General features: G+C 46.3%; 1 protein-coding gene across 1 annotated transcript in view; it reads left to right on the top strand.

The window, feature by feature from the left end:
- gfra1b (gdnf family receptor alpha 1b) overlaps positions 1-15,085 on the top strand; it is a 196,844-nt gene that overhangs the window by 91,765 nt on the left and 89,994 nt on the right. Inside the window, exons 5-8 of the mRNA XM_020044777.2 lie at positions 2,268-2,446; positions 4,196-4,368; positions 5,536-5,645; positions 10,330-10,464. Coding sequence (XP_019900336.2) covers positions 2,268-2,446; positions 4,196-4,368; positions 5,536-5,645; positions 10,330-10,464 — 597 coding nt within the window. The remainder of the gene's footprint in view (positions 1-2,267; positions 2,447-4,195; positions 4,369-5,535; positions 5,646-10,329; positions 10,465-15,085) is intronic.

The following is a 15,085-nucleotide window of genomic DNA, read 5'->3' as shown; positions in this document are numbered from 1 at the left end:
GATGCTAGAGGTCAGAGGAGAATGGGCCGACTGATTCAAGCTGATAGAAGAGCAACTTTGACTGAAATAACCAATTGTTACAACCGAAGTATGCAGCCAAGCATTTGTGAAGCCACAACACACAACCTTGAGGCGGATGGGCTACAACAGCAGAAGACCCCACCGGGTACCACTCAGCTACACTACAAATAGGAAAAAGAGGCTACAATTTGCACGAGCTCACCAAAATTGGACAGTTGAAGACTGGAAGAATGTTGCCTGGTCTGATGAGTCTCGATTTCTGTTGAGAGATTCAGATGGTAGAGTCTGAATTTGGCGTAAACAGAATGAGAACATGGATCCATCATGCCTTGTTACCACTGTGCAGGTTGGTGGTGGTGGTGGTATCCAGCAGGATAATGCCACCATGTCACAAAGCTTGAATCATTTCAAATTGGTTTCTTGAACATGACAATGTTCCTAATAATCCTTTAGGTGAGTGTATTTAATATGCAGTAGTCCTGGTGCAACACAGCAAGGGTAGAAATAATTGTGTTAAATGTGATTTTCTAAACATCTGAGCACAACCTAAGCACTGATAGTCCTCTTCCCATCTTAGCAACAACTATCTCTATGTTAATCATGTTGACCTGCTTTCTAGAGTAATACCTAGCAGTATAGGTTCCTCCACTTGTTTGATCACCAAATTATTCAACAATACAGTTTAGGGTTGAGTGTGTGTTTGTGTCAAATATATTGCTTTTCAATAATATTTTAACATATATAACCAGATTATTGCTAGTTACCCATTCTCACTGGAGCTTTTTGTTGAGTTTTGGTTATTTGTTCAATTGTTGTGGGTCAAGTATAATGTAATTGACATACATAGACACACAGGCTATATTTCAATAATAATAGACTACATGCCCTTAAGGTCAATGGTAGCAAGAACCTAAGCGGTACCAAAATAATTTAGGCATGTGGCTGCAAATGTATCTTCCATCAAGACCGTAACCTCAAGCGCCTATCTACAAACACGTGAATGGATAGTGTATAAAAACATTTTCAATTGACATCTCAACCTCTGTACTTGAAACCATGGAAAACCTTTTGTTTTAACTAAAGTTAATAAGTGCAAGCCAAGGATATCAAGGCTCTGTAAAGACGGATCATATGAAATTGTATCAAAGGCCCTGACTCAACTCTAAAACTACCAACACCCTTTGCTCGTAATTCTTATCAGTCTTATTTTCTACCTATATTGAAAAACATTTCCTACCACAGGTTGTTGACTGTTTTGGAAAATCGAGTAAACATTTTCAACATAGAGAAACTGTATTGACTGCAGAATTAAATAAGACTATATTTATCTGACTATTTATGTAAGACTTTTCTGTGGTTACCAAGATAAGTATAAACACAAAAATAAGCTATACTTATGCATGCACAACGATGGGAGGTATTTGTATTATATTAATTAACCACTTTTAAATATTTTCATATAAATAAAACAATCTTGATATAAATATAGCTTGAATGGAATATTCATTAGAATATTAATACCAATAACGTTTGGAAGTATCTTAGTATCCAAAACAACTAAAGTAGATCAACGACCATGTTTATAACTGGGTGGTTCAAATCCTGACTGCCAATTCGCTGAAACCAGTGCTGTATGAGAATGTGTACCAAAGGTATGACATGACATCACTTTTAACTGCTATCGTTAAGTGGGTAAACAGTTTATAATAGCAACTCCGAAATAATGCTAAGTGCAGTATCCCAGAAAGTTGTGCGTTTGTGCTTTAGAACAGCTGTTAGCTTTTCTAACTTGGCTATTATATAATTCTTTGCATGCAAGTGCATTCAACAAGATAGAGAGGAATTTAACGGAAAAAAGGTTACTGTCAATCCCTTTATTTGTGCAGTGGAGTCTTTAACATTTGAAGAGACTCACAGACATACTTTATCTCCATTAGGTATGCTAGATCCAACAAAACTTTTCATCTTAGTTTCATCTACAGTTTGTGTTATGTCTGTCTTAAACCTACTTAGACACACAGGCGTACATAGGTTGTTGACATGCACACAGTGTATGTGAACTGTATTCTTTTTGTAACCGACATTAGGAAAATTGCTCTGAAAGGGCATATTCTCAAATAAGCTTTAACTGAATCACAGCCATCTTCGCTTATGTTCACTCTACTACCTGAAATGTTTGTTTTCTCATCCACTCACCTTGTCACTTTTTCCTCAACTTAATGTGTCATTCTCTTCCTCTCTCTCAGATGAGCCTGCGTCAACAAAGGAGAACAACTGCCTGAATGCGGCTAAAGCCTGCAACCTGAACGACACGTGTAAGAAATACAGGTCGGCTTACATCAGCCCTTGCACCAGCCGGGTGTCCACTTCAGAGGTGTGCAACAAACGGAAGTGCCACAAGGCCCTTCGACAGTTCTTTGACAAGGTGACAAGCTTTTCTTCTGTATTTTGGCATACGCGTTATCAAGCTGTTATAAAGCAAGCTATAAGGAATATGGTAATCAAAGAATGCTCCTTAGTCAAAATATGCACAGAAATCCAATTGAAATCCATGACCCAAAAAGGTAAACCAATTTGCTTTGTGCCCTTGAGCAAGGCACCTATCCTTAATTGCTTCGGTATGTGTCTAATTTATTTAAAAGAATCCTTCCCACATTCTTGCAATATTAGTTGGGAGGGAGAACAGAAATTGCAAAACAGGTGGCGTCACTGCCATATCCACTTCTTGCTTTAGCTAAACATAAGCACAATTATTGACAGACTTTTTGTTCACCTTTACAAATGTCAGAAAATCTACATTGAAATCCTGCCCAGACCTACTGTATTTCTGCTGTGGTCTAGGTTTGGATTTTCTCAGTCCAGGACTTCCTCAGCTTTGTTTTGAAAATGACTCCGCTATGTCACAAATGTTGTCTTTAAATTGTTATCATAGTTATGCATATGCAGCCCATATTTCTTCCGTCAGAAATACCTCAATGTGGCCTTAGTTACATATACTACATACACTCAACTAAAGGATTATTAGGAACACCATACTAATACTGTGTTTGACCCCCTTTAGCCTTCAAAACTGCCTTAATTCTACATGGCATTGATTCAACAAGGTGCTGAAAGCTTTCTTTAAAAATGTTGGCCCATATTGATAGGATAGCATCTTGCAGTTGATGGAGATTTGTGGGATGCACATCCAGGGTACGAAGCTCCCGTTCCACCACATCCCAAAGATGCTCTATTGGGTTGAGATCTGGTGACTGTGGGGGCCATTTCAGTACAGTGAACTCATTGTCATGTTCAAGAAACCAATTTGAAATTATTCGAGCTTTGTGACATGGTGCATTATTCTGCTGGAAGTAGCCATCAGAGGATGGGTACATGGTGGTCATAAAGGGATGGACATGGTCAGAAACAATGCTCAGGTAGGCCGTGGCATTTAAACAATGCCCAATTGGCACTAAGGGGCCTAAAGTGTGCCAAGAAAACATCCCCCACATCATTACACCACCACCACCAGCCTGCACAGTGGTAACAAGGCATGATGGATCCATGTTCTCATTCTGTTTACGCCAAATTCTGACTCTACCATCTGAATGTCTCAACAGAAATCGAGACCGAGCTATTTGTGATGGAAGGAACCTTCATATGAAATGTTAGTCAGTTTAACACAATGCTCAGTGGTGTACAGCTAAAATTTCAAACTTGCCGTGATGTTAATGCGTGACAAAATTACATAATGCAATTTTATGACAAGTTAGTGTGTCCCAATCGGTCCCTATACTGGCATATTAGCTTACTATACACTAATCATTATGTACTTCATCATCCGCAAAGTATGTACTTGTAGTATGCGATTTGAAATTTGGATGAAATACCTAGCATGTAGTACGCAATTGGGAGCAGCTAGAGACCGGGATGTCAAAGTGCCAATGCTTCCTTTGTCTACTGTACAACATAAACTGAGTAAACTGCAAAGAAGCAAAAGACTCTCTCTCTATAGCTATCAACCAGGAACCCTAAGCAAAGATTATTAGGTGTTGCTAATAATACTTTAGGTGAGTGTATACTTGTGCTACATTCTGTATATATTTTTTGTGTTCAATTCCTACAGTTTCATTACATTGTCCCTGTAAAGCAGAACATTCTTATTGATAGAAATGTATTGTTGTTTATTATCAAGGTACCGACGAAGCACAGCTATGGCATGCTGTTCTGTTCCTGTACAGCCGGCGACCAGTCGGCATGCACAGAGCGCCGACGGCAAACCATTGTGCCCGTATGCTCATATGAGGACAGGGACAGGCCCAACTGTTTGTCTCTTCAATCAACATGCAAGACTAACTATATCTGCAGGTGAGGGCTCACTTGCTTATCACTTTGCTTTGTGAAATAGGACTTAGATTGCGAACAAAGTTCTTTTTTAAACATCATTGTACATCCCCCTCTCCAATTCACCCTCAAGTTATTGAGATGGTAATAAGTGGGAGGGACAAGTTTGTTTGTGAAAGGAGTGGCCATATACAAAAGGATAAAAACCACAATGTCTCTTGGGAAAATGTTGACTGACTGCTGTATTATTTTGTATGATCATAGAGCAGTTAGTTGGCACCTGTAGTCATTTTGATGCTCTTTAAAACAACACAGTGTTGAGATCATGCAAGATCACTTATACAGTACTAAGCCGGAACACTGAACATGGCCAAGGCATCCTGTACAATAGAGGGAACCTCCCCTAAGCCGAGAGCATGTGTGGTGTTATCAAGATGGTAGAACCCCAAAATGTTTTGCAGAGGCCCAATTCACCACTGCATTAGTTTCATTTTGGGGGGGAACGGGTGGCTCATGCTGAAGCAGACCAAACTCCAAAGGGAGGGAATGCTTAAACTTTAGTTAGCGGCACAGCTAGGGCTGGTATTTATAGCAGTGGTGGCAACCGCCTGTGGGGAGAACAGTATGGGTGGACTGAAACCCCAATTGTTTCCCCATGACAACCGCTAGGTGTGCCTCCAATGCCCTCTCATGGCAGAGGAGGCAGAAGTGACTCAATTGTTCGAGAAGGGAGGTCTAGCGTGATGAGCTGTTGGATTGGTATGCTTCCAGATTGCGGTCAGTGGGACGAATATGCGAAGCGCCCCCTCCCATCATTCCTGAGAAGGCGCAACTTAAAAACCAAAACATTGCACTGCGTTAGCTATTGCCGCACACATTCTGAGAGAGGGAGAGACTTCTTCCGTCTGAGAGTAATTACCATTGTAGTCCGTTGAAATGAACATTAAAAAAATCAAAGATGTTATTTACAGATCTTATGTGAAGATCCATTTACTATATTAGTTATGTTTATACACACAAAAATTAACCATGTATTTGTGAATGTAGTTGGAACACAAACATTTCTTTGAAAATGTATTATTTTGCAAATTTCTTAAACAGCCAAGTCCATGTACTCCCAAATTGTTTAATACATATTCTTCCTTGTAGTATCAAATTAAGATGACCTAAATGGTTTAATATTTGTTTCAGATCGCGGCTTGCAGACTTCTTCACCAATTGCCAACCAGAGACTCGTTCCATCTCAGGCTGTCTGAGGGAAAACTATGCTGACTGTCTGTTGGCCTATTCCGGTCTCATTGGTGAGTAAACCAATGCCATGTATCATGCCTATGATTTGAAGTACAGAATATAAACATTTCATGTGTTACATTGTACCCGCCAATGTGAAACATAGGGAACCACAGAATTAGATTGAGAAGCCTTTTGCAGATCAATTCGCTGCAGTTTTACCAGGGACCACTGAACAGGCAACCGCCAACCAGTTTTATTTAAAGATGGGTCAAAATAGGAAAACTGAGAGTAAGTAAATATAATGGTGCATTAGCAGGTATATATACTCACCTAAAGGATTATTAGGAACACCTGTTCAATTTCTCATTAATGCAATTATCTAATCAACCTGTAACAACTTGTCGTGGTGTAGTGTTGGTTAGGAACCAGGCGCAGGCAGTAATCTCGTTTGTGGGTTTAATACTCAACAAACAAACCAAACACGAACGGAAAACAATACTAATGACTGAATGAAATAAAAGTGCGCAACATGCGTCTTAGCAATAAACATTCAAACAGTACATTAAACAACACTCACCGATTAACTAACAAACAGCAACAATGACAGCGACAGCAACAATGATCCACAATGTGGGGAGCAGAGGGGAAACATATATACACATACAAACGAGCTAGATTGGGACCTGGTGTGGAAGATTGGAAACATGTGACAGTCCGGGATGTGTTCGTGAGATATGGGAACTTGTGAAAACATGGCACGGTGGCGCTGCTGCTCACCGCACCATGACAGTACCCCCCCCCCAAAGGCCCGGCCACCGGACGGGCCAAGACGAACCCCAGCCCAAGGGAGGGGGGGCGGGGCAGCACAGTACCCCCATCGGCACAAACCCGCCGAGGGGGCGGAACAGCCGCGACTAACCAGGGTGGCGGAGCCGTCGGGACAGGCCGGGGAGGCAGAACCGGCCGAAGATCAGGAGCCGGCGGAGGGTCAGGGGCCGGGAGAGCCGACGGAGGGTCGGTAGCCGGCGGAGGGTCAGAGGCCGGGAGAGCCGACGGAGGGTCGGTAGCCGGCGGAGGGTCAGAGGCCGGGAGAGCCGACGGAGGGTCGGTAGCCGGAAGAGCCGAAGGAGGGTCGGTAGCCGGAAGAGCCGAAGGAGGGTCGGTAGCCGGAAGAGCCGAAGGAGGGTCGGTAGCCGGAAGAGCCGAAGGAGGGTCGGTAGCCGGAAGAGCCGAAGGAGGGTCGGTAGCCGGAAGAGCCGAAGGAGGGTCGGTAGCCGGAAGAGCCGAAGGAGGGTCGGTAGCCGGAAGAGCCGAAGGAGGGACCGGGGCTGCCGGGACAGGAAGGGGCGCCGGGGCGGCCGGGACAGGAAGGGGCGCCGGGGCGGCCGGGACAGGAAGGGGCGCCGGGGCGGCCGGGACAGGAAGGGGCGCCGGGGCGGCCGGGACAGGAAGGGGCGCCGGGGCGGCCGGGACAGGAAGGGGCGCCGGGGCGGCCGGGACAGGAAGGGGCGCCGGGGCGGCCGGGACAGGAAGGGGCGCCGGGGCGGCCGGGACAGGAAGGGGCGCCGGGGCGGCCGGGACAGGAAGGGGCGGTGGCAGCCAAACCCCGTCAAGCTCAGGCGGTGCAGGCCACTCCTCCTCGGCCTCAGGCGGTGCAGGCCACTCCTCCTCGGCCTCAGGCGGTGCAGGCCACTCCTCCTCGGCCTCAGGCGGTGCAGGCCACTCCTCCTCGGCCTCAGGCGGTGCAGGCCACTCCTCCTCGGCCTCAGGCGGTGCAGGCCACTCCTCCTCGGCCTCAGGCGGTGCAGGCCACTCCTCCTCGGCCTCAGGCGGTGCAGGCCACTCCTCCTCGGCCTCAGGCGGTGCAGGCTGCTGCCACTGGCAGGAAGGAGGCGCTGGCTGCTGCTCCAATGCAGCAGGGGGCGCTGACTGCCGCTGCTGGCAGGTAGGAGGCGCTGGCTGCTGCTCCAATGCAGCAGGGGGCGCTGACTGCCGCTGCTGGCAGGTAGGAGGCGCTGGCTGCTGCTCCAATGCAGCAGGGGGCGCTGACTGCCGCTGCTGGCAGGTAGGAGGCGCTGGCTGCTGCTCCGATGCAGCAGGGGGCAATCGGCGCCGTGGCGCAGGGACAGGGGCGGCGGAAGGCCGCGGAGCAGGAAGCGGTGTGCGCCTAATTGCCAGCCTACAGCCTGGCCAGCCTGCACGGGGTCGAGGAGGCACCGGACATAGAGGGGGCGCCGTCGGGACTTCCCTCGGGCACCCTCTCAGCCCCCCCCTAAAATTTTCCTGGGGGGACCTCGGACCGGGCGTTGGGCACGTCGCCCTCTTCTTCCTCCGGCCTCGCCTACGTCCTGTCCTTCCTGCCTCCTGCATGTCCTGCAGGAGACCCTTCACCAGCTCCCCTTGTTCTTTGGTGAGGGGCTTGACCACTCCATACTGGTCCATGCCCCACAGCGGCACCCCGAACCCATCTTGGGGCAACCCCCAGCACTGCTCCCCAAGGGGATCCTCCTCCACTCTCTCATAGACCGCTTCATCATCGTCCGATGAGAGGGAGTCAGACCCCCAATCGCCCCTCCACGTATACACCCTCTCTGGAGGGGCTGCCTGCTGGCTCCAGTTGCGGTGGATCATTCTGTAACAACTTGTCGTGGTGTAGTGTTGGTTAGGAACCAGGCGCAGGCAGTAATCTCGTTTGTGGGTTTAATACTCAACAAACAAACCAAACACGAACGGAAAACAATACTAATGACTGAATGAAATAAAAGTGCGCAACATGCGTCTTAGCAATAAACATTCAAACAGTACATTAAACAACACTCACCAATTAACTAACAAACAGCAACAATGACAGCGACAGCAACAATGATCCACAATGTGGGGAGCAGAGGGGAAACATATATACACATACAAACGAGCTAGATTGGGACCTGGTGTGGAAGATTGGAAACATGTGACAGTCCGGGATGTGTTCGTGAGATATGGGAACTTGTGAAAACATGGCACGGTGGCGCTGCTGCTCACCGCACCATGACACAACCAATCACATGGCAGTTGCTTCAATGCATTTAGGGATGTGGTCCTGGTCAAGACAATCTCCTGAACTCCAAGCTGAATGTCAGAATGGGAAAGAAAGGTAATTTAAGCAATTTTGAGCGTGGCATGGTTGTTGGTGCCAGACGGGCCGGTCTGAGTATTTCACAATCTGTTCAGTTACTGGGATTTTCACGCACAACCATTTCTAGGGTTTACAAAGAATGGTGTGAAAATGGAAAAACATCCAGAATGCGGCAGTCCTGTGGGCGAAAATGCCTTGTTGATGCTAGAGGTCAGAGGAGAATGGGCCGACTGATTCAAGCTGATAGAAGAGCAACTTTGACTGAAATAACCACTCGTTACAACCGAGGTATGCAGCAAAGCATTTGTGAAGCCACAACACACAACCTTGAGGCAGATGGGCTACAACAGCAGAAGACCCCACTGGGTACCACTCATCTCCACTACAAATAGGAAAAAGAGGCTACAGTTTGCACAAGCTCACCAAAATTGGACAGTTGAAGACTGGAAGAATGTTGCCTGTTCTGATGAGTCTCAATTTCTGTTGAGACATTCAGATGGTAGAGTCAGAATTTGGCGTAAACAGAATGAGAAAATGGATCCATCATGCCTTGTTACCACTGTGCAGGCTGGTGGTGGTGGTGTAATGGTGTGGGGGAAGTTTTCTTGGCACACTTTAGGCTCCTTAGTGCCAATTGGACATTGTTTAAATGCCACGGTCACCAGATCTCAACCAAATAGAGCATCTTTGGGATGTGGTGGAACGGGAGCTTCGTGCCCTGGATGTGCATCCCTCAAATCTCCATCAACTGCAAGATGCTATCCTATCAATATGGGCCAACATTTCTAAAGAATGCTTTCAGCAACTTGTTGAATCAATGCCACGTAGAATTAAGGCAGTTCTGAAGGCGAAAGGGGGTCTAACACAGTATTAATATGGTGTTCCTAATAATCCTTTAGGTGAGTGTAGTTTATCTTGATCTGTTGGTCACTGACAGCCACAAAATGTGCTCCATTTCTTAATTTTGTATTAGCCAACTATCCCAAAATGACAACTAGATATGCTAAGCATATTATGCCCAGAGATTCAGACTTTGCCAGTCATTTTCACTTAGCAACATTGGTAAATTGATGTGAATTTGCGTTTTATTATTGCAGATCATTGGCTTTTAAACAAAAACTTCCTCTATGTCACATTGTGTTGAAAATGTGTTGAACTGCTGCAAGTAACTTTTGTAGACCAGATCTAAATGTATTGCAAAATATATTGTTCCATACAATTATTTATAAAAATCTAACTCTGAGGTGCTGAGTTCTAAATTAGATGTGTTCTACAAAAAATAATCAGCAACTGGAACTTTTCTTACCAATCAGGGTATTCAAGTTAATGACTGTATTTGATTAACTATACCCTGTTAACCAGATGTAGAGTTTTCACTGAAATGTTATTACATTAGTTTTGTATCCAGGCTGTTCAAGGCAAAAGCCATTTGCCCTGATTAAAGCTAATGGCAAAGTTGGCTCAAAACTGTTTCAAGCATGTGGAGTAATGATGTCAGAGCATTTTCTTGTTTACAAAATGCCAGGGCAGCTCAGAATAATGGATGCACCTCTCTCCCAGTTTGCAAAGTCACTCACCTCCATAGCCTGGTGAACCTCAGTTTAGCCTAATACCCAGCTTGTGTTCTTATGTTTCAGGTACTGTGATGACCCCTAACTACCAAAGGTCCCCCAGTTTCAGTGTATCCCCATGGTGTGACTGTAGCAGCAGTGGTAATGGCAAGCCGGATTGTGACAAATTTTCGGAGTTCTTCTCTGAAAACCGCTGCCTTAGTGAGTTATTATACATTAATTCCTAAAAGCCTGCTTGCAATCTTTGACGTTTTATTTAAATCAATGTGTGCCTATGTAATGAAAGAAACTAAGTTTATTAGAATGTTTATTTCCATAGCCTCCTTTGACAATGAAATACTCTGAACCACCTTAATTTTCTAATATAGTTTAAGCATACACAGAACTATACTTAATGTCAAATATCATGACTGTTAATACATTACATTACAGTCGTGGCCAAAAGTTTTGAGAATGACACAAATATAAATTTTCACAAAGTCTGCTGCCTCGGTTTTTATGATGGCAATTTGCATATACTCCAGAATGTTATTAAGAGTGATCAGATGAATTGCAATTATTTGCAAAGTCCCTCTTTGCCGTGAAAATGAACTTAATCCCAAAAAAAGAAGGCTTCAGGACGCCCAAGAAAGTCCAGCAAGCGTCACGACTGTCTCCTAAAGTTGATTCAGCTGCGGGATCAGGGCACCACCAGTGCAGAGCTTGCTCAGGAATGGCAGCAGGCAGGTGTCAGTGCATCTGCACGCAAATACTTTTGGAGGATGGTCTGGTGTCAAGAAGGGCAGCAAAGAAGCCACGTCTCTCCAGGAAAAACATCAGGGACAGACTGATTTTCTGCAAAAGGTACAGGGATTGGACTGCTGAGGACTGGGGTAAAGTAATTTTTTCTGATTAATCCCCTTTCCAATTGTTTGGGGCATCTGGAAAAAAGCTTGCCCGGAGAAGACAAGGTGAGCGCTACCATCAGTCCTGTGTCATGCCAACAGTGAAGTATCCTGAGACCATTCATGTGTGGGGTTGCTTCTCAGCCAAGGGAGTGGGTTCACTAACAATTTAGCCTCAGAACACCGCCATGAATAAAGAATGGTACCAAAACATCCTCTGAGAGCAACTTCTCCCAAAAATCCAAGAACAGTTTGGGGACGCACAGTGCCTTTTCCAGCATGATGGAGCACCTTGCCGTAAGGCAAAAGTGATAACTAAGTGGCTCGGGGAACAAAATATCGAAACTGCAATCATTGATTATCCAAGAATGGGCTGCCATCACTCAGGATGTGGCCCAGAAATTATTTTACAGCATGCTAGGGCGGATTGCAGAGGTCTTGAAAAAGAAAGGTAAACACTGCAAATATTGACTCTGCAGAAATGTAATGTAATTGTCAATAAAAGCCTTTGACACTTATTAATTATACTTCAGTATACTATGGTAACATCTGACAAAAATATCTAAAATACACTGAAGCAGCAGACTTTTTGGAAAATAATATTTGGGTCATTCTCCAAACTTTTGGCCACGACTGTAGATGTGTTTGTTGGTATTTCTGTACTTGAATATGTTCCAGTGTGCGGTGTCAAGGCAGTCCCTTAGTTTCCCTTTTTTTAAGTTTCTGTCCGTATGCAGAGTTGGAGTATGCTAGTCCCATTTAATTGTACGAACATGGTCCATCGTTTAATTATTCCACTTTGGACCAGTTCCTTGTAAAATATTGTTTAAGGCTGTTGTGGTTAAAATTCCATATAATGGAAAATAATAGATTTCCGGTATTTGCTTTCAAACCTCATTGATCTGGTCAGCCATTAAATGTTGGTTGCTCAGGCACTTGGAGTGATATAACCTCCAGGTGAAATGGCTGGGCAGAAATTATGTGGTCATTAGCACTAGAACCGCCAAATGCCTACGCCAATTGGCGTTTGAGTTTGTAATTAAAATAAAACTGCCAATTTTGAAAGCTACACCCTCCTCCTTTCATTACTTTTCCTAAATAGGCGTATATTACATTGTTCCGTTGTCGGAATCCTACACTCACAAACGGAAAACTATTCAGAAACCATTTAATATAGAGAAATGGACTCCTCAGATTTTTGCTTATTTATTCATGTCTCCTATAGACAAGCTGTGTAATCTTCATTTTGTGCATTTGTAGGGCCTAATGAACAAATGAAAATACTGTAGTTTGTGTTCTTAGAAATAATCATTATTTTCTGTCTTTTCTTAATCTTTTTCCCTATGATAAGACCTTCAATACAAACACATTCTTGTATTCTTCAAATTCATTAACCATTTAAAACAAACACATTCTGTAATTAATAGTTTTTTTGACTATTCTATATAGCTTGATAACAACCCAGTAGATGAACTGATGCTCTGGCTGGATGGTGATGCTCCGGATGCGAATGTGTATGCTAATAGGGACAATTTGTGTGCTAATGATGCTAAACAGCTTTTGGCTCTGGGGGCACCTTAAAACTCCCAATGTTCCCAATGTTGAAAAACTGCCAAAATACCCAAATTCTATTGATTTTGAACAGTCACTGTTGTCACAGACCAACTGCTTTTACGTCTCTACCAACTACTTAGACAGAAATTAATATCTTGACCATCCTCTCATTCTCAGCCATTCAAATAAAAAATATTTAAAAAAATATATTAAAGATGCAAGTAAAGTTGAGCCGAGCCACTATTGCACTAAGTGACACATTTGCACCATGTCCATAGATCCACTAAATGTCGCATGGATAATTTTTCCTGGCCAGTGTTGCCAAATTAAAAACGTATAATATCGCTGGTGATGTATTCTATTACTATATAAGCATTGCATTGCATTGCATCATCTTCCGCTTATCCGGGGCCGGGTCGCGGGGGCAGCAGTCTAAGCAGGGATGCCCAGACTTCCCTCTCCCCAGACACTTCCTCCAGCTCTTCCGGGGGGACACCGAGGCGTTCCCAGGCCAGCCGGGAGACATAGTCCCTCCAGCGTGTCCTAGGTCTTCCCCGGGGTCTCTTCCCGGTGGGACGGGACCGGAACACCTTCCCAGGAAGGCGTTCCGGAGGCATCCGAAACAGATGCCCAAGCCACCTCAGCTGACCCCTCTCGATGTGGAGGAGCAGCGGCTCTACTCTGAGCTCCTCCCGGGTGACCGAGCTTCTCACCCTATCTCTAAGGGATCGCCCAGCCACCCTGCGGAGAAAGCTCATTTCGGCCGCCTGTATCCGGGATCTTGTCCTTTCGGTCATGACCCAAAGCTCATGACCATAGGTGAGAGTAGGAACGTAGATTGACCGGTAAATCGAGAGCTTCGCCTTGCGGCTCAGCTCTTTCTTCACCACGACAGACCGATACATCGACCGCATTACTGCAGAAGCTGCACCGATCCGTCTGTCAATCTCCCGTTCCATCCTTCCCTCACTCGTGAACAGGACCCCTAGATACTTAAACTCCTCCACTTGAGGCAGGCACTCTCCACCAACCTGAAGTGGGCAAGCCACCCTTTTCCGACTGAGGACCATGGCCTCGGATTTGGAGGTACTGATTTTCATCCCCACCGCTTCACACTCGGCTGCAAACCGTCCAAGTGCATGCTGAAGGTCCTGGCTTGAAGGGGCCAACACGACAACATCATCCGCAAAGAGCAGAGACGAAATCGTGTGGTCCCCAAACCTGACACCCTCCGGCCCCTGGCTGCGCCTAGAAATTCTGTCCATAAAAATTACGAACAGAACCGGTGACAAAGGGCAGCCCTGCCGGAGTCCAACATGCACAGGGAACAAGTCTGACTTACTGCCGGCAATGCGGACCAAGCTCCTGCTTCGGTCGTACAGGGACCTGACAGCCCTTAGCAAAGGACCCAGGACCCCATATTCCCGAAGCACTCTCCACAGGATGCCGCGAGGGACACAGTCGAATGCCTTCTCCAAATCCACAAAACACATGTGGACTGGTTGGGCAAACTCCCATGAACCCTCCATCACCCTGTAGAGGGTATAGAGCTGGTCCAGTGTTCCACGGCCTGGACGAAAACCACACTGTTCCTCCTGAATCCGAGGTTCTACTATCGGCCGTATTCTCCTCTCCAGAACCCTGGCATAGACTTTCCCGGGGAGGCTGAGAAGTGTGATCCCCCTATAGTTGGAACACACCCTCCGGTCCCCCTTCTTATAAAGAGGGACCACCACCCCGGTCTGCCATCCCAGAGGCACTGTCCCCGACTGCCACGCGATGTTGCACAGGCGTGTCAGCCAAGACAGCCCCACAACATCCAGAGACTTGAGGTACTCAGGGCGGATCTCATCCACCCCCGGTGCCTTGCCACCGAGGAGTTTCTTAACCACCTCGGTGACTTCAGCCCGGGTGATGGACGAGTCCACCTCTGAGCCTTCATCCTCTGCTTCCTCAATGGAAGACGTGACGGCGGGATTGAGGAGATCCTCGAAGTACTCCTTCCACCGCCCGACGACATCCCCAGTTGAGGTCAACAGCTGCCCACCTCTACTGTAAACAGCGTTGGTAGGGCACTGATTCCCTCTCCTGAGGCGCCGGATGGTTTGCCAGAATCTCTTCGAGGCCAGCCGATAGTCCTTCTCCATGGCCTCACCGAACTCCTCCCAGGCCCGAGTTTTTGCCTCCACAACCACCCGGGCTGCAGTCCGCTTGGCCTGTCGGTACCCGTCAGCTGCCTCTGAAGTCCCACAAGCCAACCAGGCCTGATAGGACTCCTTCTTCAGCTTGACGGCATCCCTTACTTCCGGTGTCCACCACCGGGTTCGGGGATTGCCGCCTCGACAGGCACCGGAGACCTTACGGCCACAGCTCCGAGCGGCCGC

This window comes from Esox lucius, chromosome 5, assembly GCF_011004845.1.
Source record: "Esox lucius isolate fEsoLuc1 chromosome 5, fEsoLuc1.pri, whole genome shotgun sequence".
NCBI lineage: Eukaryota > Metazoa > Chordata > Actinopteri > Esociformes > Esocidae > Esox > Esox lucius.
The sequence above is the reverse complement of the archived record's forward strand: the minus strand, read 5'-3'. Positions and strand labels throughout refer to the sequence as shown.